The 22,584-nt window shown below is 34.5% G+C and overlaps 1 protein-coding gene across 4 annotated transcripts in view; it reads right to left on the reverse strand.

Annotated features, from left to right (window-relative positions):
- The window catches only part of Prkd1 (protein kinase D1), a 318,052-nt gene that overhangs the window by 65,153 nt on the left and 230,315 nt on the right, over positions 1 to 22,584 (reverse strand). For 3 of the 4 annotated variants that reach the window (XM_026414341.2, XM_026414351.2, XM_026414360.2), the window contains exons 3-5: positions 11,803 to 11,934; positions 10,276 to 10,436; positions 2,801 to 2,824 (exon numbers count right to left, since the gene is read on the reverse strand). In XM_026414341.2, coding sequence (XP_026270126.1) covers positions 2,801 to 2,824; positions 10,276 to 10,436; positions 11,803 to 11,934 — 317 coding nt within the window. The remainder of the gene's footprint in view (positions 1 to 2,800; positions 2,825 to 10,275; positions 10,437 to 11,802; positions 11,935 to 22,584) is intronic. The other variant, XM_026414345.2, reaches the window with a different exon arrangement.

The raw sequence follows: 22,584 nt of genomic DNA on the forward strand, positions 1-22,584 counted from the left end.
AGTTTTAGGACAGATTTTGTATAAAAGCATGCACCCAAGAGTTTCTTTTAGCATAATGTTTATAATAAAGTAAATCTTTATAGAAATAACAGTTCATGGCAAATTATTATTTACAAAATATATATCCTGACATAAAAAGTTAAAGTTCATGTTGTCCAAATCTCACAAAAACAAAAGGATGTAAAAAGTGATTATATGAACTAGTAGACATAAGGAAAGCATGCAGAATGAACAGTTCAATTCATATCCTAACAATCTGTGTAATATTGTGAATGTTAGAAATAAGCAAGTTAGGAGCACTGAACTGCACTAAAAATAAGTTCTCTGTAGAGCCCTGAAACCTCAAAGTTATATCAGTAGATGGATCCTGAAGGACATTTTAAAACATTTGAAGACAGGGAAGAATGATATTTTCTTGAGAAAAAAAAAGGATCTTTTAAACTATTGGTAAAACCAGTGGTTGGGAAGAGTACAGGGAAATGGAAATTCTTCTTGCACTGCTGCCAGCAGAGTTATAAATGTAAAACTTCTACAACTTTTTGAAGAACTATTTATCAACAAGGTATACAACCCACTTAGCTTTGAATAATATAACCTACGAAGTCATTCAAAAAATTCTTTTTTTAATATTTATTTTTAGTTGTAGTTAGATGCAATATCCTTATTTTATTTACTTTTATGTGGTGCTGGGGTCAAACCCAGGGCCTTGCACTTGCTAGGCGAATGCTCTACAGCTGAGCCACACCCTCAGCTCCTATCAACAAATTCTTAATAAAAACTTTTAATATTTTCACAAATATGCAAAAATATAATGAGTATACTTATTTCAGCAGCATTTAAATTTCTTTAAATGGAAACAATCTAAGCAATAGGAAACAATGATTAAGTAAACTAATGTATATCATTGCAATATCATATTAGGAAGCTTTCACAAAGACAAGCTAAACTGATTTCTTTTTTTTTTTAAAATATTTATTTATTTCTTAGTTATTGGCAGACACAACATCTTTATTTGTATGTGGTGCTGGAGGATCGAACCCGGGCCGCACGCATGCCAGGCGAGCGCGCTACCGCTTGAGCCACATCCCCAGACCCTAAACTGATTTCTTGATAGATTATCTATGCAAGCTCCCAGTGACTAAATAATTTATTTGTTTTTGACTACTTCTGCATCATGGGTTTACAGAGTTAGAAGGGTTAACTGACTAGGACATGCTGATCATGGAGCAATGGCCAGGTTTGTATAATAATCCTGATATTTACACAAGTATCTGTAAAGTGTTTCCCCGAAGGAAATTTGGTTAAACCTTACGCATCATTGTCCTCGAAGACATTTATTAAAATTGTTATCTTCTTGAAAAATTAGATATAAATGAAATTCAAGAAAATTAACCTATGTAGAAAATGCATCTTAACTTCAACAGGAGCACTCCTATGCAGGCCTGGCTGCTTTTATCTTGTATAACTTCCAATGAAAATGAGACTACTCTTTATTTCTACTTTTCACAGTCTGTTTTTGATTGCAAAGTAGGAGAAGGAGAAGGAAGTGAAAAATGGTTCCTGTCCTTCTTTAGCTTCATGTCCAAAGGAATATTTAATGGGAAAGATACGAATTTACATTGAAAATTATGTCTGGAAACCACCATAGAAAACAAACTTACAAGAATATTAAAAAATTACACTTACCTAGTGTTTTTCTCACTGGAATTTTCTAAGTGGGGCACCTTTTAAATAAGGATAATTTTTCCAGAATAGGAATTTAATATTATTGAGACAAATTTCTTAGCTTAGAAATTATAAATGAATCATCAGTTTTATTTAAACCAGAATATGTTCTGTTAGAATTACCATAATAAGACCATCTAAGAATGGGTACTAGTAACAGTATTTGAAATTTATATTTTCATAAGGGAAAGCAACAGTATGTCAACCCTCAATTGGCCACAAATACTAAAATAAGGAATTGGACATTTACCAGCTAACTGATCAAAACAAGTCATCAGGGAAGAGCAGTGTTATGGGCTCTGCTTTAATAGTTCACCTAAATGTCTTTCCTCAACATTTAATTTACTAATTGCTTAAGAGAGATAAAAGGTCAGCTTCCTTTTCTGGAAAGGGGAGCAGTTAAAATACTTTTGAAATCAATTTGTGTCTTTTCCATGTTTAATTTCTTTTTGGATTAGGAGCTTCATATTTCCACTTGCACAAGAATAGTTAATAGATCATCACAATACATAAGAACTAGAATATCCTTTCTTTCAAAAGAAACTAAATTAGAAACCGTAACTGGCAGTTATATTGATCGTCAGACAGTCCTTGTTTCTCCTCTTACTGTGCCAACCAAGACCCCCATGCATTTGGGGACAGTATCCCGACTTGCATGGTTCTGTGGTATCTGGGATCAGGACGCAGTTCTAAAATGCATGAGTTTCAGTTAATATTGTGAAAGTTTACTGTATTCTGCTTTATTCTCATTTGTTCATTTTCACAGAAAAGACATTCATGCATGATATGTAGTTACGTAATGGGAGAGCAAAATCTGACCTAAAAAAACTTAATTCTATTACTCCAATGACTGCATTGCTCTTTCTTTTCCAGAGGACAATGCAAAGTTAAAGAATACAAGCAAAGACAAAAAAAACAAAACCTATGGTGCTCTAGAGTTCAATGAGTTGAATTCTGAGCTAAACTCTGACCATATTATTCTCATTGAGTCAATGCAGACAGCAATATAATATTTTAATGTTAATTTGATAAGAGTGTGATGTATATTCCTAGTGCCAGGTAGCTTAGTACCTACCTCAAAGCCAGGACTCACAGGAGACTTAAACATGAAGTTGTAAGAGCAAAGGTGCAGAATAAAGGGAGAGAAAGACAGGAAAATAATGTTATTGAAAGAAAGTAATGCATACTATTCAATAATGTTTGATATAGGTGAATTTTCAAGGAAAAGCAAAACATTATACTATACAGTCTTCGTGTTCACACACCATCTAAGTTGGAAAGTATTTTTAAAATTTAAAAGAAACTATTGATACTAACTCATTAATTGCAAAAGCACTGCTGTTGTGAGCTGGTAGAGGTTAAAAAAAAGACTTGATATGGTCTCAGTGATGAAAGATGGTTCTTACACCTTCTTCAAAATAAATTATATTCAGAAAATATGAAGCATTTTTGACCTTTAAGTGAAAGATTAGGTTTTCTGCACAATAATCCATCCTCTCAAAGGGAAAAGAAAGAAAAAGGTCATCAAAGTAATCAAATGTGACATAGTTGTTATCTGCCTGCAGGCAAGAATAAGCTGATGAATAATCATTATCAGTTAGTGGTTCGGGAAGTCCAGTAGTAAGAGTTTTAGTTAAGATAAATATGCCTACAGTGTATTGTCTGCTCATTTTAGAGTTCTTGTTTTCTGTCTGATTTCATTCAAAGTTGAAATGTAATCCAAAGGTAAAAGATTACTCAGAATGTTTTTCAAGAGGAGAAAGAGTACCAATGGAAAGTAGAAGACAAAGCTTGAATAAGCAGACAGCACTTACATGGTGATTTATATTGAATATATTCCTTTTTTATCTTTGTTTTCTCAAACTTTTTCAGCAGCTCTATCTGATAACCAGAAACCAAATCAAAACTAAAATATGGTTGATTCTTTTTCTTTAAAAAAATGCATAATGTTTTGCAATCAGTGATTTTTCCAGTGTTGAGTAAATTACTGTGCATTCAGAAAAACTTTATTATTTGTTTTCTGAATCCCTATGTACTTATTTGTAATCTACAGCTAACCCATTTTGTTAAGACTTTGAGAGTTGAATACATTTAGAGTGAGGTTCTGCCGAAGTTAATTGTTATCCAGTACTATTTGCAAATGTTTTTGAATTGACAAAAAGTATATGCAGAACTCAAAGGCAACAACTAAAGATTTGAATACAGACCCAAACTTGACCTTTGAGAAAAATTTAAAACATAGGTATTCTTATAGGACAGAAATCAATCCAGTTTCTCAATTTCCAAAGCAAAGAGTATCCTTACTATCTACATATCTAGTATACAAAGCTCAGGATTTTCTTTTTTTTTTTTATTGGTTGTTCAAAACCTTACAAAGCTCTTGACATATCATATTTCAAACATTAGTTTCAAGTGAGTTATGAACTCCCATTTTTACCCCAAATACAGATTGCAGAATCACATCGGTTACACATTTACCTTTTTACATAATGCCATACTAGCAACTGTTGTATTCTGCTATCTTTCCTATCCTCTACTATCCCCCTCCCCCGCCCCATCTTCTCTTTCTATCCCATCTACTGTAATTCATTTCTCTCCTTGTTTTTCCTTCCAATTCCCCTCACAACCTCTTTTATGTAGTTTTTTATAACAATGAGGGTCTCTTTCCATTTCCATGCAATTCCCCTTTTCTCTCTCTTTCCCTCCCATCTCGTGTCTCTGTTTAATATCAATCTTTTCTTCCTGCTCTTCCTCCCTGCTCTATTCTTAGTTGCTCTCATTATATCAAAGAAGACATTTGGTATTTGTTTTTTAGGGATTGGCTAGCTTCACTAATCATAATCTGCTCTAGTGCCATCCATTTCCCTGCAAATTCCATGATTTTGTCATTTTTTAGTGCTGCGTAATACTCCATGGTGTATAACTGCCACATTTTTTTAATCCATTCATCCATTGAAGGGCATCCAGTGAGATTCCTGAAGTCCTATTTACTCTGGGTTTTTGTCAGAATTCACCTTCAGCTAAGGGCTATTTAGCTCATTGTGGGTGACAATGGACTATGCAATATGCATTAATTCATTGGTTTCTCTAAATTATCATTTCCCAAGGTGCATTTTTCCCTCAAGATATTCATAGATTTTATGAGCCACAAGGATTCCATACTTGAGTCAGCGTAGGAACACTGATTTCATAACTGCAAGCCAGCTTAGATTATGCCCGCTCATATACTTCCTTCAACTATGCTCAATAACTGTAGTGGTGTATACTAGCTGACTGACCAAGAGGCATTTCCCAATCTCATTTGATTAAGATTTGTTTGTTTGTTTCCAGAATGTTTTATGAGACTGTTATTTATTTATTTATTTATTTACAAATAAACAATCCTCTTTTTATCTGGCTACCAAATTAGAATCACCAGATATGTCCATAGATCATCAAGGAAAAGAGAGCCACCTATTCCACTAGTAGGTAGCTGTAACATTATGCAATAGTTCTATTTTTGTTTTGTTTTTCCCTTTAAGAAAAATCATATGAATTACAGTGTTACATCTGTGGTGAAAACAATGTAAAGTCTACATATTCCAGAAAGCTGTTGCACATTACTTTTGATTTAGCACTGAAAGACTTCATTCCTGATTACTGAATAATATCAGTTTTAGAACTCCATTTTCTTTTAATTCACTGAAAGGAATCTCAGAACTTAATTAGTTTTTCTGATGTGACATTTCATTTTTTGTTCACATGACCTGCCTGTCCTGGAGAACCCCAATGACTTTATTATTTGCTATTTGGATAACCAGTGGTATTATTATTGTAAAATAATATTGTTGAGGTATATTTCATTTAAAATATATAAAGTTCTAGGCATAAAGCTTGATGAGGTTTTGCACATATACACACCCATGTAACCTCTTCCTAGATCAAGATGGAGCAAAATTCTAGCCTCCTAGATGGCTCACTTCTGAAACCTCCCAGTTGGCACTCCCGAAGAGGAACCATAATTTTGATGTGTTTCAACATTAATTAGTTTTGTGTGGTTTGAATCTCATCCATTGAATTCCTAAGTATGTACTCATTTGTGTGTGACTCCTTTCTTTAAATATTATTTTGTGATATTCATCCATGCAGTTGAGTGAATCACTAATTCATTAATTTCACTGCTCTATCATCCATATATTCCATTGTATGACTACACCAGTTTGCTTCCAGTTTTTAGCTATTATGAACAAAGATGTTAAAACCATGTTTGTGACATGTCTTTCTGTGCATCTGTCTATGACATTTCTCTTAAACATATGTGCCTAAAGGTGGAACTGCTGAGTCACATGGTATGTTTATGTACAGCTTAAGAAGAAAACTGCCAGCCAGTTTTCCAAAGTTGTTGAGACCATTTATATTCCCAGGAGTACTCTGTAAATTTCAGTTGCTCTGCATCTTTACCAATACTTGTTATTGTTTTTTTCAACGTTAGATATTCTGGTGTGATCCGATTTCATTATAGACTTAACTTTAATTTCTCAATAACTAATGATGTCAATCACATTTTTATATTTACTGTCTATTTTCCCCTGTAAAGTGCTATTGAAGTATTTTGCTACATTTTCAATGGGATAGGCTGCCTTGCAACTTTTTTGTAAATGTTCTTTATACACTCTGGAAATGAGCAAGTACAACATGAGAAATACTATATTTGCTTTTACACTCTCCTAATAGTATTTTGATTGAATTAATTCTTAATTTTAATGATATCAAATGAAACGTTTTCCTTTGTTTTCAGCTATTTAATCCTGTTTAAAAAGGATATTTCTATTCTAACGTCTTGATTTATTCTCCTATTGTTTCCTAGAAGTTTTCAATCAATCTAGAATTGACTTTGTTTATACTATAAAGTAGGCATAAACATTCATATTTTCCATGTACAAATCTAATTGGTCCTAAATATTTGTTGAAAAGACCATCCTCATCTAACAGCAGTTCTACCCCAGGTAAAAATCAGTTGGCCGGAATGTGCATGCAGGTTCTGGATTCTATTTCACTCGTTATTTTTTTTGTCCCTATGTAATACCACATTGACTCAGCACTTTATACTGGAACTTTATGTCATACTACCTTGTCTTAGTGTGGCTTTATGTTTGGCAACCCTCCAACTGTGTTCTACAACACAGCATTATTGACAGTTAAAGCTGGATAATTCATTGTGGGAGACTGCCCTGTATGTTGGCTTTTCTATGACTGATTGCTTTGGTTGCTCTTACTTTCCTTTTAATAGTTTTTTGTGCTGTCCTGTCATATTTTATTCAGATTTGTTGGGACAATGGATGTGATATATGATTTTCCATTATACTAGGGGCAAAAGTTCTGCATCAGGTTCTGAACATTTTGCCTAAGATTAAGTCTCAAAAGCTTATTCTCAATTGGTTTTCACTCTTTTTAAATATTATAGGAATTATGGAAGTAAAAATTAAAAGATGGCTAAAGCAAAGAGAAATGATAAGATCATTTAATCCCTACTTCTACAGATGTCCCATTCATAAAATTGATACAATCTTGATAAGTATACCTAAAAATAAAGGTACAATGTATTAGTGTATCTTCCTTAAGGATGTATTGAGATTTTCTTTTGTTTCCTTCTAATACTGGTGATTTTTACAAAAAGAATTACATTCCCAAAGAGCTGTTATATGATAAATTGACTAAATTTTGGATTTCCTTAGAAGATGGATTGCTTTATGGTTTCCATAAAGGATACAGTTTACTGCTAAAGTTGATGACAGATAAAGCTTGTCATATGATCTATGTTATAGTTTTCCTATGTTAGCATTATAGAAATCTGAGATTCAATTTATGTGCCAAAATTGGATAAATTAATAAAATAGCAATGTTTTACTCTATATGTAAAATAGATTTTATAGTCAATATAGGAAATTATGTCAGAAAATTTCATTTCTTATATTTGAGAAAGAATTTACACACTTATCAGTCTTAAACAATTGATGGCCTACCAGCATTAGTGAGAAATACTAATCTTCAAATAGGTCATCATCTTTTTCAGAAATGAAAATATTATTTAGTATATAGAGAGTCAAAGATTTTACTATTGTTGCCATAATATTACCTCTTACCAGACATGCACTACAACAACTTTTAGACTATAGTTAGTGGCCACTTATATCTTTATTAGGGCTGAAATGAGGACATATTCATTGCACTCCAAGCATGCGTGGATAGATAACAGGGTGGTTTTGTCCCTACAGAAAGTACTCAAGAAATAATGGGAACAAAGGTAATAGGAAAATAGGTGTCACACTTAGTGTTTCCTACTTTCTTGGAAATTGCATAAAAAAAGACACTTAGACACTCCATAGGGCCCAAAAGGCTTTGATGCATGTAAAACATTAGCTTAAGAGCCAATATGTCAAGAGTATCCCAAACATTTCCAAGAGCATTTTCTCATTTAAAGTTTACGAAAAGGACATTTTATACAAGCTTATGAAAGCTTATGATACCAGTATTTTTCAAAGTATCATAGCCTCAGCAATTCCTCACATCATAAAAAAATCTCATTTTATCACAACTTTACAAGCATTTGACAAAATGCTTAAAATCTGATGTTTAAAAATACATTTTAAGCATTCTATTTCAAAATTTTTTCATTCATCAGTGAAACACTAATGAATTTCAACATTTTATGTAAAATAGAGCTTGTAATCAAGTAATTAAAATAATTAAATAATTATTTAATTTGGTTAAATAAAGCAATTAGATAATTTAATTTGAAGATACAAAAATTTGTCTTAAAGATGAAAGTTACATAACCTAAATTACATTTACATATAAATTATATATTTATACTTATACATTTTGACTTGATTATTAGTCAATTTACACCTATAAAACCTAAATTACAGACATGTGATGTCTGAACTACATATATACACAAGCACATGTGTATATATAAATGTGTATATATGCATGTGTTCAGGCATATATACTGTAGAACTGAGATAAGATAAAAAGAAATGATACTTAGCATTAATTATCTAGATTTTAATCTATTCTGATAATGAAGACTAGGGCTTCAGATTTCTTATAAGGTTTTAATTTTTAAAAAATTTCTTGGTAAAATTGAAAAAAAAGACATAATTAGTTTTCAATTTTATTTCATTAACTTGTTTTAAAATGTCTGTCTTATACATTATAACTCTCCAGGACTAAATTTAAAAGCAAAATTAACTTCTGTAAATTGCAAAATCATCACTTGCAAAATTCAAACTCAGAGAACTTCTGATCTGGGAAGGTAAAATGACAGCTATTATGAAAAATAAATTTTGATATAATTCTTTTAGACAGGATATTATTTCTTCCAATTACAAAAAATTATAGAATAATAAATAACCAGATACATACATTATGAATAACTGCAAAAATATATTCTTCTGACTATTGATGGGATTTGATACCCATCTTCCCAGAATAGGTTCCACTTAAAGAAGGGTCAAAAGTATGTGAGGCTTCCACCAACAAAGCCCAAGGATATGTAGTTTTTCTCTGGACAAAAATAAGCATTTATTTAAAAATATCTAGTTTGTTATACAATAAAATCTAAGTGATATAAGGATCAGAATAAAATATTTTCCACACAATGAAGCAATTCATACAATTTCTTATAGATGTCTTCAAAATTTATTCCCTCTCTTAACTTCAAGAGAGACTTAAGCTAAAAGCTACATGTTTTAGTAATTTTTAAATTTTTTCTCTCTGATTTTGACAATTTTAATAAGTTCTTGTAATAGCCATTGGAGGACAGGGGAAGTAAATTTGGGAAATTTAAAGCCTTAAACTATTACCTCATTTCAGAATAATGTGTTTTGTTTTAAGTAATTAATATAATAATCAAAAATTTTATTTTGTTTTGAATGCCTAGAAAATCTAAATTTAACTTTCTTAAATTATATCCTATCTGATTCAAATGTATGATATGTCAAGGTCATTGTACTGTCATGTGTAACTAATTAAAACAAATTTAAGAAAGAATACTTAAAGCTATATCCCTAAGATATTTTTAGAGCTAAAAGAAACATATAAACTATTAAGTGTCTGTTTAAACTCACACATATACTAGTAATGCCAAGCAATAAGACTTTAATGTTTTCATAAAAGCAAATTTCAAATTTTCTCCCAAAATTAACATTCAGCTATGCCACAAATGAATAATCTATAGAGAAGAACATCTTTCATCTCTGGTTTCCAAATTTTGACAAAGTATGTTTTACAACATAAACACATTAGTTCATGCTGCTCTGGCCCTATGACCATGATGAAACCTCACATATTTTATAATTTCACTAAACTCAGATAAAAGCAAACTCCAAGCTGTTGGCTATTTCATGAAGCATTGACCAATCTATAGTATAGGCCCTGAAGAAACAGAGCCATTAACACCCTGGCTGTGTCCTCCCTCCCAGCACACTGTCTCGGATTGACACTGTTATCACAATGTCCCACAGATTTCTCGTGTAAATGGGGAAATGGATAAACAGGAGGACATACCAGAAGGGGCTCATCAGGGGCACTGGTAGAGAGCTCAGCAGAGGATGTGCGGATGGTGCTGAGCCCAGTGAGGGAAACATTTGAGAGCCTTCTCCGCCTCACACCACTGCAATTGTTGGGAATTTTAAATGCACATCTCTTATGGTAATTCAGACCACATCCTGGAAAGAAAAAATAAAAATAGCTTTTGTTCAACTATAAATTAAAAGCTGTTCCATTTGTTGTAAATTAGAAATTTATCAAAATAGCGCAGCTTCTGTTTTTCTTAATGCTATTTAGAAATTCAGATTTTCTTCTGAGACTTCTGATTTTTCTCCCCAATTTGTGAATGGACTGTGAATTCTGATTTTATTGGACAAGATCAGCAACTCCCCTGCTTATCATTTTTTTAAATGTTTTGCAATATAATGAATCTGAACATTGAGAAATCCAGCATCAATACTGAGAGTTGATTATCTCAGCCCCTTTTAGCTGCCTGCCCCAAGTTCAAATGCGGGTGGACACACAGAGGGAAAATTAATCACAATATATTATAATTTTAGGACTACAATGATTTGCACTTTAGTTCTATAACTTGCTTTTTTCTACCTGACCTTGAACAAATTACTTCACCTCAATTTCACTGTCTGTGAAATGGAGATAATAATAACTGCCTTGTAGAATTATTAAGAAAATATGTAAAATGCTTCACATGCTGGTTTCCACATGGTGGGTGATTGATAATTGGAAGCATATTTTCCCACTAAGGGAAGTATCATTTTCCTTTCAATATTTCTTCTATTCATATTCCCCATGCAGCTGGCATCCATGACTCAGAATTTTTCACGTACCATAGAGCAGGCAGACAATTTTTCACAAAACACGCTTTGGATAGAGTTTCTTCTAGATCACTGTCTGAACTGCCCTCCTCACAGACAAAATTTAAATAGTTGTGGAGCATTTATTTTTATGTAAACTCTCAAAGCCTTGGTCATATTGGCCAAGGTTCAAAAAGCTCTATCTTCCCCAAATCCACAGGAAACAGAGGATGAGTGGTTAAGGTATTAGGATGTTATCATGGTATCCAGTTACTCTGAACTGTGTAGTTCAAGAAGTTCTTTCCACAGGGTATGATAAAACTGGGCACTGGTATAAGAACTCAGGTTTTAGTTCCAATCTATCCAATTTGATAGCAGGGTGACCTTGCACAGTTTGGTTAAACTTCTGAATCTCTGCTCATTTCAATGTTTGCTATTCCAATTTTTGGCTTCCTTAACATGCAAATTTTACTTTAGTCTGTTGCTAAAAGATCCAATAAAATACAGGGAAGAAATATTTCCACACCATACAGGGGGAAAGATGTTCCCAGATTAGGCCAGGTATATTAAAGACAGGGATATTTTTAAAAAATGAACAAAACAGACTTCATTTACCCCCAAAATATTTGAAGAATACTTCTGAGGGACAGAAGACACTATTGTAGAGGGCACAGAATAAGAAGATAGCTCTAGCATGCATTCAACTTGGTGGGGAAAGAAAACAAATTACCTTCACATTTAAGGCCTTGACGCACCAGCCCCCACAGCATTTCTCCACAGTGATCACAGAAGGCTGGAGCTCTGTATGAATGAACAAAGAGAGCATGGGGACGAATCTGAAAGTCTTCAAAGGTGGCGGAAGCTGTAGAAACAGTAACGTTGAAAAAGAAATTGAATGGGCCCGCAAATAATAATTATGCAAGGTGTAAGGAGCATCTGCCATAGATAGGCTGGGACATGCTGGGACTCATTAAGTTGCTGGCTATAAGGAACAGCAACTATTGAATGCTTAGTCATGTCTGCCTGCAATTGACAAAGAGCTATAAGGGGCACTAGCCATAGGCATGCTTAGCAATCACTGGTTGCAATTGGTAGGGAGCATAGCTCCATGGACAAACGCAAAGAACAAGCCCACTTGCAATTACATCACCTCACTGGACATAACCAATGAACACTGACTTTCACTGGATGTAACTAATCACCAACTTACACCACCAACTTGGAACTGTATTTAAATTGCTGGTCCTGCCACATTTAAAAGTTTTGCTCCAAAGACCTCAGTGAGACTGGCCGCCTTGCTGTCCATCCCTGGACTGACTCCACCATTCCCTGATGTCCAGCCATCAGCTGGAGAGAACCACCAGACAAGGACAACGTTTGCTCTTTGGCTCAGAAAAGTCGTGTGGCATGGGAGGTATTTTGGGGCTCGTGGTTGTCCTAGGATTGTGGGATTTACTTATAGTGTTTATTTAGTGTGTACTGAATGCTAGTTGGGGTGCTTCTGCACACCCAACACTTTTTGCATTAATTGTTTATGTTTGATGATTGGTGCAATCAAATATACCCTTGCACTTAAAGATAATCTACCTCCAGTAATAATTAATAGGGCAGTTCCCAACACAAGGTCATAAGAATGCCAAGTATGAACACAGCACTAGGCAAAGGTAGAGAAGTTAAGAAGTAACAAGGCTTCTAATTTCAGCCATTTGATTTTACTCTTCCCAGCCACAGTTTTACAGGTGGTGGCACAGCAACTTCTCTCGTCTCCTCTTGCTGTTTGACAAATTTTCAGGCTACTTTGAAAATAGTTAAAATGCCAGGAGAAAGAATAACTGGAAGATGAGTCAACTCGATTTACAAAGATCTGATAGTTGAAAATATTTTGGTTTTTCTTTTCAAATGACTAAGAAATATGAATAAGGAAGGGCTGATGAACTGGATTCAGACACATCTGAAAATAATGTATTTGAGTAGAACCATGAAGAGGGTAATTAGAGGGCAGGTACAATTGGGAGACATAAGAAATCTGAACAGCCTCTTTTTAGAGGGATAGAACTGTTTGAATTCTTGGACAATAAAGCCAAGCATTAAACTCATGACCTATCTATAAGAAACCTTGCAGCTTCTTTATCCACATGCCAAACAGAGGGATTTAATACATGTACTGATAAACTGTGGGCCACTCTTCGAAATACACTCAGTAACCTACCTTCATGCCTTTAGGCACTTTTTGTTATTTCGTATTGTTCCATATTCCCTCTGGTATTTAAATAGAACACTGAAACCCATTTATTTAATTTATACTTTTCTACATAGTATATTTATTGTATTATAGAAGTGGCTTATGCTTTTCATGATTGCTCAAATAGAAAAGTATAAAGAATTGAAAGTGAAAGAGCAGCCCTTCCTCTCATAGTTCTAAGGGATAGGCGTGGATCTTTCTGGACCAATTTGCATGCAGAAGCCTGATGCTGGGGCTGCACAGTGTGGTGTGCAGTGTGCCCACTGGCAGTAGAAGAGATGGATGAAACATTGCTACTGCATGAGTGACACTGTACTTTATCATCAAGAGCCTCAACTTCTCATACATAAAATGAGAAGATTTGGGCTGACCATAACTTCTCTAGGCCCCAAAGCTGAAACTTCCACTAATGTTAGAACAGAACCATGTGCACTTCATTTACAATTTTATTCCAAGAGAATTATTGGGAAAAAACAATTCTACTTTCCTTTCTCTTCCTCCTCAATTGAAATAAGCTTGGGAAATTGCATATTATATTTCCAACTTCTAGATTAATAGTATTATAAATAATGCTTGTTCTAAGAAAATCAGCAGAACAGGTGTGGTTTGGTCAATTATCTACTTGGGTGGTTTCGGCAAAATTTGTGTAATTTATGGAATGCTAAATTCTCTTTAAAACTGATCCTTCAAACACATATACAAAATCTGTTCTTAAAATATCAAGGAAAATTTAATACTTTGTGCTAACCATTAACTCCTAACTTCTCCCCTCATCCTCAAAATCACCCCCCAGGACCAAACAACTATGACAATACTATGACAGTAATTAGTTGAATAATTATTGTAGTTTTCAAAATAAGGAACACTAGAATGTGACAATACAAATACCATGCTGCATTCCAACATTTTTGGAATTAATCAGGAAGAATATAAATAATTAAACTGAAGATTTTCAATGACACCCCCCCCTCCAATTTCTGTCAGGTAAATTTGTTTTTTCTTTTTTTTTGAAGGGGATTAACATTCATAAGCAGTTAGCACCCTTGACTTATGTTTAAATGCCATGTTTCTAAAGTTCAATTTTAATATTCTCCTGTTAATTTTAGAATAATTAAATACATTTTTAAAATAAAACTACCAAGTGTGGTGAGGTTTTACATCCATTTGAAATCAAAGCACAACATCCATTCATTATGAATTTACCTGTTCTGCACCCTGGGGGAAATCAGCATTAGCTGAGTATATGCATGCCGTCTTGCCTAATCACAAAATTGCACTTCAGAGATAATCACTTAGCACAGGAAAACAAAGTGAATGCTGTAATTCCATTTCATTTAAGTTCGGGAATCAAAATGGACAGATAAGAATAGGAATATTAAAGTGTCTTAGAGATTCCAAGAAGGGAACAATGTGCTATCTGTCAGTCTGTCATAATCAATCAGCCAACCTAAATTAAAACCATATGACAGGGCAACAAACTAAACACAATGGGCCCCTTATACTGGTATTTGTGTCTCTTTGATTTGCTCTATTCACAGCCTATTGTTATACTCCAGTGTGCAGGAGAGGAGAAAATGACATGCTTTCCTTAGTCACTGAGCATTTGAAATAGGTAATTGAGCCCAAAACCCTAATATAATCAGTAGTTCTTTTAAGGTACATTATAAATTGTTGCACAAAATGGAGTAAACTTGTTAGCAGTACAGAAGAAATGAGGCTTCCAAAACAAAATAAATATTCTCTGGAGGTCAAAATTATTTGCATAATAAAATAAAATAACACCAGATCTTCCAAGATTTTCAGTAACTTACTTCTTTTCACTGGCCATTTGGGCAGTTTGAGAGAAACATTAACTCTTTCTGGCAATGACAGAAATGTAACAGAAAGATGCTTTTGTAAGCATCACCCCATTCAATTCTCCACAAGCAATCTAGGAGGTAGAGATCATTACCCCAGTTTTACAGAAGAGAAAAATGAGATGCAGAAATTAAGTCATCATGCTGGGAAACAGAATCTGGACTCTGCCAGTCCTGACACCAGAGTCACACACTCTTCTAAACTACTGTGACTCAAATGGTTGTATTTATTTGACCATTAAAACATTATAGATTATAAGGTGTGACTTTATTTTATGGATATCTTAGAAAGCTTTTTACAAACATTTCAGTTAAGTATAACACATTGCCTATTGTACCATGTGTCCTCACATCAAAGATGTTAAAAATTCTGGGTTTTGAGAAAATGAGAGACCCCACAAAATAAGGTATGGAAAGAAATTATTTCAGTTCAAGATAAATTCTTAAAATATACATCCAGCTAGATTCCACATTTACACCCCTCCCCTAAAATCAACTGGGAATTAATTTTTTACAGAAACGAAAGTTAATACACACTTTATAGCCAGTTGGCACTCTATGTCCACAGCATAACCAGGGTTGCCACCTTGAACTGGTAAATCTGGCCCAAAGCAAAATATTTTGAAGTTGTTCAAAGCTCTGAAACCTTGTTGTGGGAATATTTGTTTTTGCCATAGAAACTAGAATACTGAAAGTACCTTTCAGAAACCAGTCTTCTGACACAAATTCACATATGCAATGTTTTAAGATATTCTGTGGATAAAAACCCATAACTGCTTTAGCCTACTATGGTTCATCTGCATTCACACAAAGACCTCAACACAAATCATTTGCTATTGCATAAGAGCTCTCACTAGTGAAATGACATTCATAATCAGTTTATTGCATTTGTAAATATCCAAAATTACCAAGAAGTTATTTATGTAAGGCACCTATTCTTCTGTAACTTCCACCTACACTCATAGTTCTAAAACCCAGCCTCAAAGGCATTTTCTTGTCTTTCTAAGTCAACTCATGTAGGCCAACAAGTCCTAATAACTTCAAGCATAGAGGTAATTTATATTATGTTTACTTAATCTATGAAGATATACTAGGTAATGCAGCATATGTTGGGAAGAGAAGAGAGACTAAGGAATGTGCTGTTGAGGGTTCAAAGTCAAAATGAAAATGACACAGTCCCATAAATAATAATATAAAATGCAGAATGGAAACAGCAGCAGAAAGGTGGCTGAGTGGGTGGGGGTCTGTTAGGGAACACTTTATTGAGGTGGGGTACTTACTGTACAGAATCTCAAAGGGTGAAAAGTGTTTTGAAAGTGGACAAAGGGATAAAGAGGAACCATCTTTAAATAATCTCATTTTATGTTGTTATGGATAATTTATAGGATTGTTTAAATGTTTCTTTATAATTTTTATGGCATCTTGATACCTCACCTTTGGTGCACCATCAGGAGAATCAGCAAGAGTGCCTCACACTGTCCAAGAGGCATGTGATCAACTCTGTGTGATCAGAGCCTAGGTATATGACATGCTTATAGGATTGAGTATACACACATCTACAAGTCCTCCTCATTACTGAATACACATACCTACACCAGGAGGCTGGTACTGTTTTCTTGCACTAGTCACAGTCTCTCTAGGCCACCCTGTATCATATTTTCCCTTCATGTAACCATTGTTCAAATTAATTTATATTTCCGATTTTTGTTATATCTGGAAAAATCTAGAGTTGGGAAGACCCCATAGCTTTCCAACAACAAGAACGTTTAATGGATTCTTGTTGAAATACTTGCAACAGTACCTTTCAGAGATGGTTGGAGAAACAATGAACGGAATCTCCAGATGTTTGACTGAACATCTTTCCAGAAATACATTAGTGAGGTACATTGGTGGGAAGTTGGGGGCGGGGGGCGGACTGTGAATATATCAACCCAGAGATCATAGCAGTCAAGAGAAAAAACACAAAATGTTTTTAAATATGTTGATCATACAGCTCAGAGAGTTCTGGGAAATTATAAGTGTGTGGCCAAAGACATAGAAAGAAAGATAGATAGACAGACAGATAGATAGATAGTCAGTCTCCAAGAGGAATAAAAAGGGTCTCACAAGCCAGACTGATCACATAGTAAAAAGTTATCCTAATAAGCAAAAAGCAGGGTAGTAACCAGATACAGAGATATAAGTGCCCCAAGAACTCTCAGCAGGTTCATTTTCTGAAAGGGAGCATACCCATCAGAGGAGGGGCAGCATGGAGTCAGGCTGAATGCACAGAAATGGCCCTGGCCAGAGACCCACTGGTGGAAGGCTCCTAGAAGAAAGAAGGGAAAGGCATAGGCTCAGAAAAAGCTACAACAGAATGAAAGGCTTCCAGCTGAGAAAAAGTTAGGAAGAGAGAGGCCTGGCTCGATGCAAACAGAGACAGAAAAAGCCCAATAGTTTCTTTTCTATTTTTTCTAACAAGGTAGACAGACCATTTTTAAACTAAAAATAAGAAAAAACGAATGCTCAGAAAGAAAATGAAAAGGGGTGAATGAACAGTCCTAAGAACAGTCCTATTCTTCTGTAAGAATAAAACGTATTTTAGTAAGAATGGAGAAGTTTAGTAGGAGAATAATGAAGAGATTTAGGCCTCCTGAATATCAAAATATTCTATAAAATTATGAATTTAATAATAAATAGTGGCCATTAAGATGAGGTGGTATATCACTAGGAGATATCACTAGGAGGACAGAATTGGTAACCCAGAAATCTATCCTACACATGAATTTAAAGTACAATCAGTGCCAGAGGTAAATATCATCTAAAATATAATTCAAATAAGTAACAATTAGCACCCTGAAGGAAAATATAGTGTGGAATTGTATTTCCTATCCTATACTAATTATCAAATGATAAAAATTTTAGATAATCAAACCACGTTAAAAGTAGAAGGAAAAAGTGAACAGTTATCAAGTTTCTGAATGGAAAACTACTTAGAAAACAACAGAAGTTTGTAAATCTGCAAAGTGATGGAAGAAATCAAATAAGAAAGATCCATCAGACTGATATGTAGCAGGCATCATAAGTTCAATGGCCCATGAACCATATAACAGCCTCTTTTACTTAGTATAGTTACAGCAGGTTTATTTATAATAATTATATATTCCAGGTCACAGAAAGCTAATTATATTTAATGCTTTCAGGTATACAGAACATAATTACTAACATTCAAGGAGTGATCCCTATGCAATGTTAGGTACTAGCCTGGGTTCCATTAGAAAAATTAAGAAAGTGAATATTCCTGTTCAGAAAGAAAGAAATTCCTTTTCTCCTTTCCTTCCTTCCTTTCTCTTTCTCTTTCTTCCAGCCTTTATTTCTTTCTTAAATCAGAGGTAAGATGCAGGATAGTAGGAGTGCTTTATCATAGGGCTAAAACCCCATTCAAGAAGTAGTTTAGGATCCACTTATGTATCCAGAGAGCTGTAATTAACACGAGAGATTCTTTCTTTCTTTCTCAGGAAACTGAACTCTGTGGCTACTGTAGGAAAAAGGTTTCTAGGGTAAATGGGTTAATATGGACAATTATTATTATTTGCCAATTAAAATAAAAAATTTAAAAATAGCTACATATCAGAACTCTATATAACTAAAGGAAGACAAGTATAAAATGGAATTATTTTATGCCATCCCTCTCCATTCAGAGAGGCTGGCCAAAAACAATCCTTTGGCATACCTTTTGCTCCAACCATTCCCGGCATGTGCTTCCTTGAGTTCCACACAAATCCTTGCTTCTGTTTTGCACCCCATGTGTAGCTAATTCCCACACATCCCACACCTCAGCTCAGTGTCACAGGCACTGGGAAGACCCCTGGGATATACCCACCCTCATTTGAGGTAAACTGTCCTCTTCTCTGTTCTATAGCTTTCTGGGCACACTTCTATCATGAGGTGCGTTAGTATACTGCCACCCCTTGCTGATCTGTTCACACCTGACAGAATAGATTGCTGGAGGATGCAGACCACCACTTCTCTGAGCATATATGCACATACTAAAGTGACCAGTTAATGCTCATGGTAGAACGAAGCAAGCCATGCCTTTAAAACTCATGCTGTTCAGCTAAGTTATAAGTTTCCACTTGTCATTAAATCCTAACAATCTGAAAATACAGTGTTTAAGTTCAAAATCAAAGTTCATCTGAATCATAATTCAGATGACATTTTAAAAGGCTTCTAGGAATGCTTTCCAGAGATGTCCTCACAAGTGCCTTTTGACTCAAAAGGTAGTATGATGTAGGTAAAGATGAAAAGCATAGACACAGTGCCAGAGCAGACCTGAGCTCTAATCCTGGTCATAGCAAATGGGTGATCATGCATAAGTGACTTCACCTCTCTGAGCCTCTGTCTCCCTCCCAGAAAAGCTTGCCTAGTGAAACTCACCCTGTTAGAACATAAAAGAGAACACAAAATTGGACTTATAGGAGAATCTATCATCAAAAGTTCTTAGCAAAATGTTTAAGAATATGGACTTTGAAGTCAGAAAGACTTAAGATTTAATCCCAGTGGTTTATTAATATTATTTATAATAATTATTGTCATGATCATCAATATGAACATAGGGGAATACTGCCTTTAAGTTTATTACCAATCCAGGACACTTAAAAACTAAGGGTTTTCAAAACTATCATTTGTTCCCTCTAGTAACTATAAAGAGTATCTTTCCTCTCCAAAGGAAATTGCTTTTCTATCTACTGTTCTGGTTAACACTAATTAAATGGAGCTCAGTCTATAAGGCTGTGTCTAGTTCCTTCCTTAAAATGAATCAATTAACAGTTGGGAATTGCAGTGGGGAAAGAAGGGTCACCATATCCTGATGTGACTGAATGACAAATGCCACAGCTGGAAAGAGATTAGAGAGCATCTCAGGTCAAGAAAGAACGTAAATGGTTGCCCCATGTGTCCAATGTAGAGGAAAAGGAAAATTAAGTAAAAATGTCATGGAGTCAAATTCTAGTTAATGAGTACAAGCTCTGCAGGCACCCTGAATAGAGGGAAAGAAAGGTCAAATCTGTTTCTTAGAAAGCTCCATCGTGTACAGAAGACTTTATACCTTTAAAAGGATAATGATCTAATTTACATGAGGAACACCAGCATACAAATTACCCTTTAGACTTCTTATAAGAGGCTAGTAGACAAAGACTAGGTGCAGTATTATACAGAAATATTCTGGCAGGCAGCAGGGTTTCTTGGGACAAATAGCATCATTGTTGTCAAATACATTTGCATGTAGAGATGCCAGACTGAGGTTCTGTATGCTTTGCTTCATGTTACTTAAAGACTCACTGTACTTTTTATAAAACCAGATATTTAGTTTTGAGTCATGAACAACAAAACTCTTTAAAGCTGTGACATCAGCTTGGTGTTCCCCCTTCTGAAGAAACCACAGTTCAGCAATTGTTAACCAGTTCTATACCAGCTACCTGCTGCGTCTCAGGGACACAGTGAGGAGGACCCGGTACTGAGGGACTCCCTGCAATCTTTACAATGAGCAAAGATGACTGATTCAGGTGGTCCATTCCGGTTCATTAGAATAGCAGCTTCACTAATTAAAAATCTGAGTCTATGCTTTTTAGTCAGGTTTACTGAAATATAATTTACATAAAGTTAAATTTTGTGATGGCTAAGTTATTTGTAACATGGGGACTTTATTGTTGAAAACAATTTCCTTTTTAAACAATGGATAGTAGTGTATGATTTTTAGAGTCAGATAACATGGCACCCTTGCTATTTTAACCTACTACTTATGAGCTGCAAGATCTCATTTTTCTTATATTTGAAATGGGTATAATTATTAAAGGATAGTTGTTAGCAGCATTTAGAAGATGTCATACTGTCATAGTCCACTGTGGCACAATATGGTACACATTTTTAAATATGCATGGGTAGATTTATAATAAACTGGCATATAAAAACTTTTTCATAATAAATGATTGCTAATACTTTATTTTTCTTATGTTTTTCTACCCTCATGTTATTTACTGATGGCACACTATAGTATTTGCAATACACGTTTCTTATGTAGCTTATTCTGTCCATATCCATTGGAGTTCATTTGTTTTAAAGTTATGTATAAATATTACAGGACTGGAACAGTATGACTTCATGTTTTACTTATCTTTCATAAGAAATAATTTTTAAAATACTATTTATAAAAGGAAAGTTTGTCCTAGCTAACCTTCTAGTAAACATTAGCAAGCAGATCATAAGTTGGGAAAAACTACACCCAGGTACTGAATTTTAATTCCCAGTTTTTGTTTGTTTGTATATTATAAGTTTTTGTTTTTATTCTTCTGAATAGGGCCCATTACCTGGTATTTCATGTGCTCAATAGATATTTAATGAATGGATGAATGAATTTCTCTATATTTCTCATAGAAACATTTTTCATTCAACAAGTATTATTGTTGCCAGGACAAACAAAAGTTTATTTAGCACTTACTATACATGGAAAACATTAACCAAACATTACGATGATGAGTACTACTTGGTATGACCTCCACTTAGTCAACTTTTTAAACATCCTTGATGTTTTCCTAATTTTCTTGTGTTGGTCTTGGGGTGTGTTTAGGTTCATACCTTTATTTTAAAAAATTACATTGGCATAAACAAGAAAAATGTGTTACCCTCTCTCATGAAGAGGTAGGCAGCTCCATGCTGCTTATTACTGCTCTGGGAACTCAGGTTCCTTCACTGGATCATCCTGAGACCTCCTTAGTTCTAGGCAGCATGACAGGAAAAAACAGGAGATCGTATCAATAAGGAAGGTGGAAAAGAATAAATACGGAAAGGCAAACAGTCTCTTTCACAGTTAATATTTGATTGCCTTAATCACCACTGGGGCCAATTCAGAAGTAGGTTTGGCTTTGCAAAGCGCAGGGTACAACTGAGAAAACCAAGATATTTGTAGGAGTAGATGAGGTACAGGAAAATGAATACACAGAATACACAATGAAGCTTGGATTTAAAATGGGGTATGAGCTGGAGAGTTAATTTGGGAACCATCAGCTAACACTAAAAAGGCAGGTGAACCATGAAGTCCTCTAGAGTTTAATTTCTAGTATGGTGTCTTCTAGTCACATGTGACTTGTTACCATTTAAGTTTATTAGATTTAATAAAATTAAAAATTCAGTCCCTCAGTCACACTACCTACAAGTACTCAAATGCCACATGTGACCAGTGGTTACCACATTTGAGAACACAGAACAAATTTTATGATTGCAGAGAGTGGCAGTACCTGGTACTGCTCAAGGGAGATAGTTTAGTAAAGAAAAGTGGATCCTGGTCTGGTATAGCAGATAGTAGATAAGTATAGAAAAATCAGTATCTAAGTTAAGTTTCATTTACGCCTGTTTTATTACTATTACACTTACTAACATA

This window comes from Urocitellus parryii, chromosome 6 (genome assembly GCF_045843805.1).
Source record: "Urocitellus parryii isolate mUroPar1 chromosome 6, mUroPar1.hap1, whole genome shotgun sequence".
Lineage (NCBI taxonomy): Eukaryota > Metazoa > Chordata > Mammalia > Rodentia > Sciuridae > Urocitellus > Urocitellus parryii.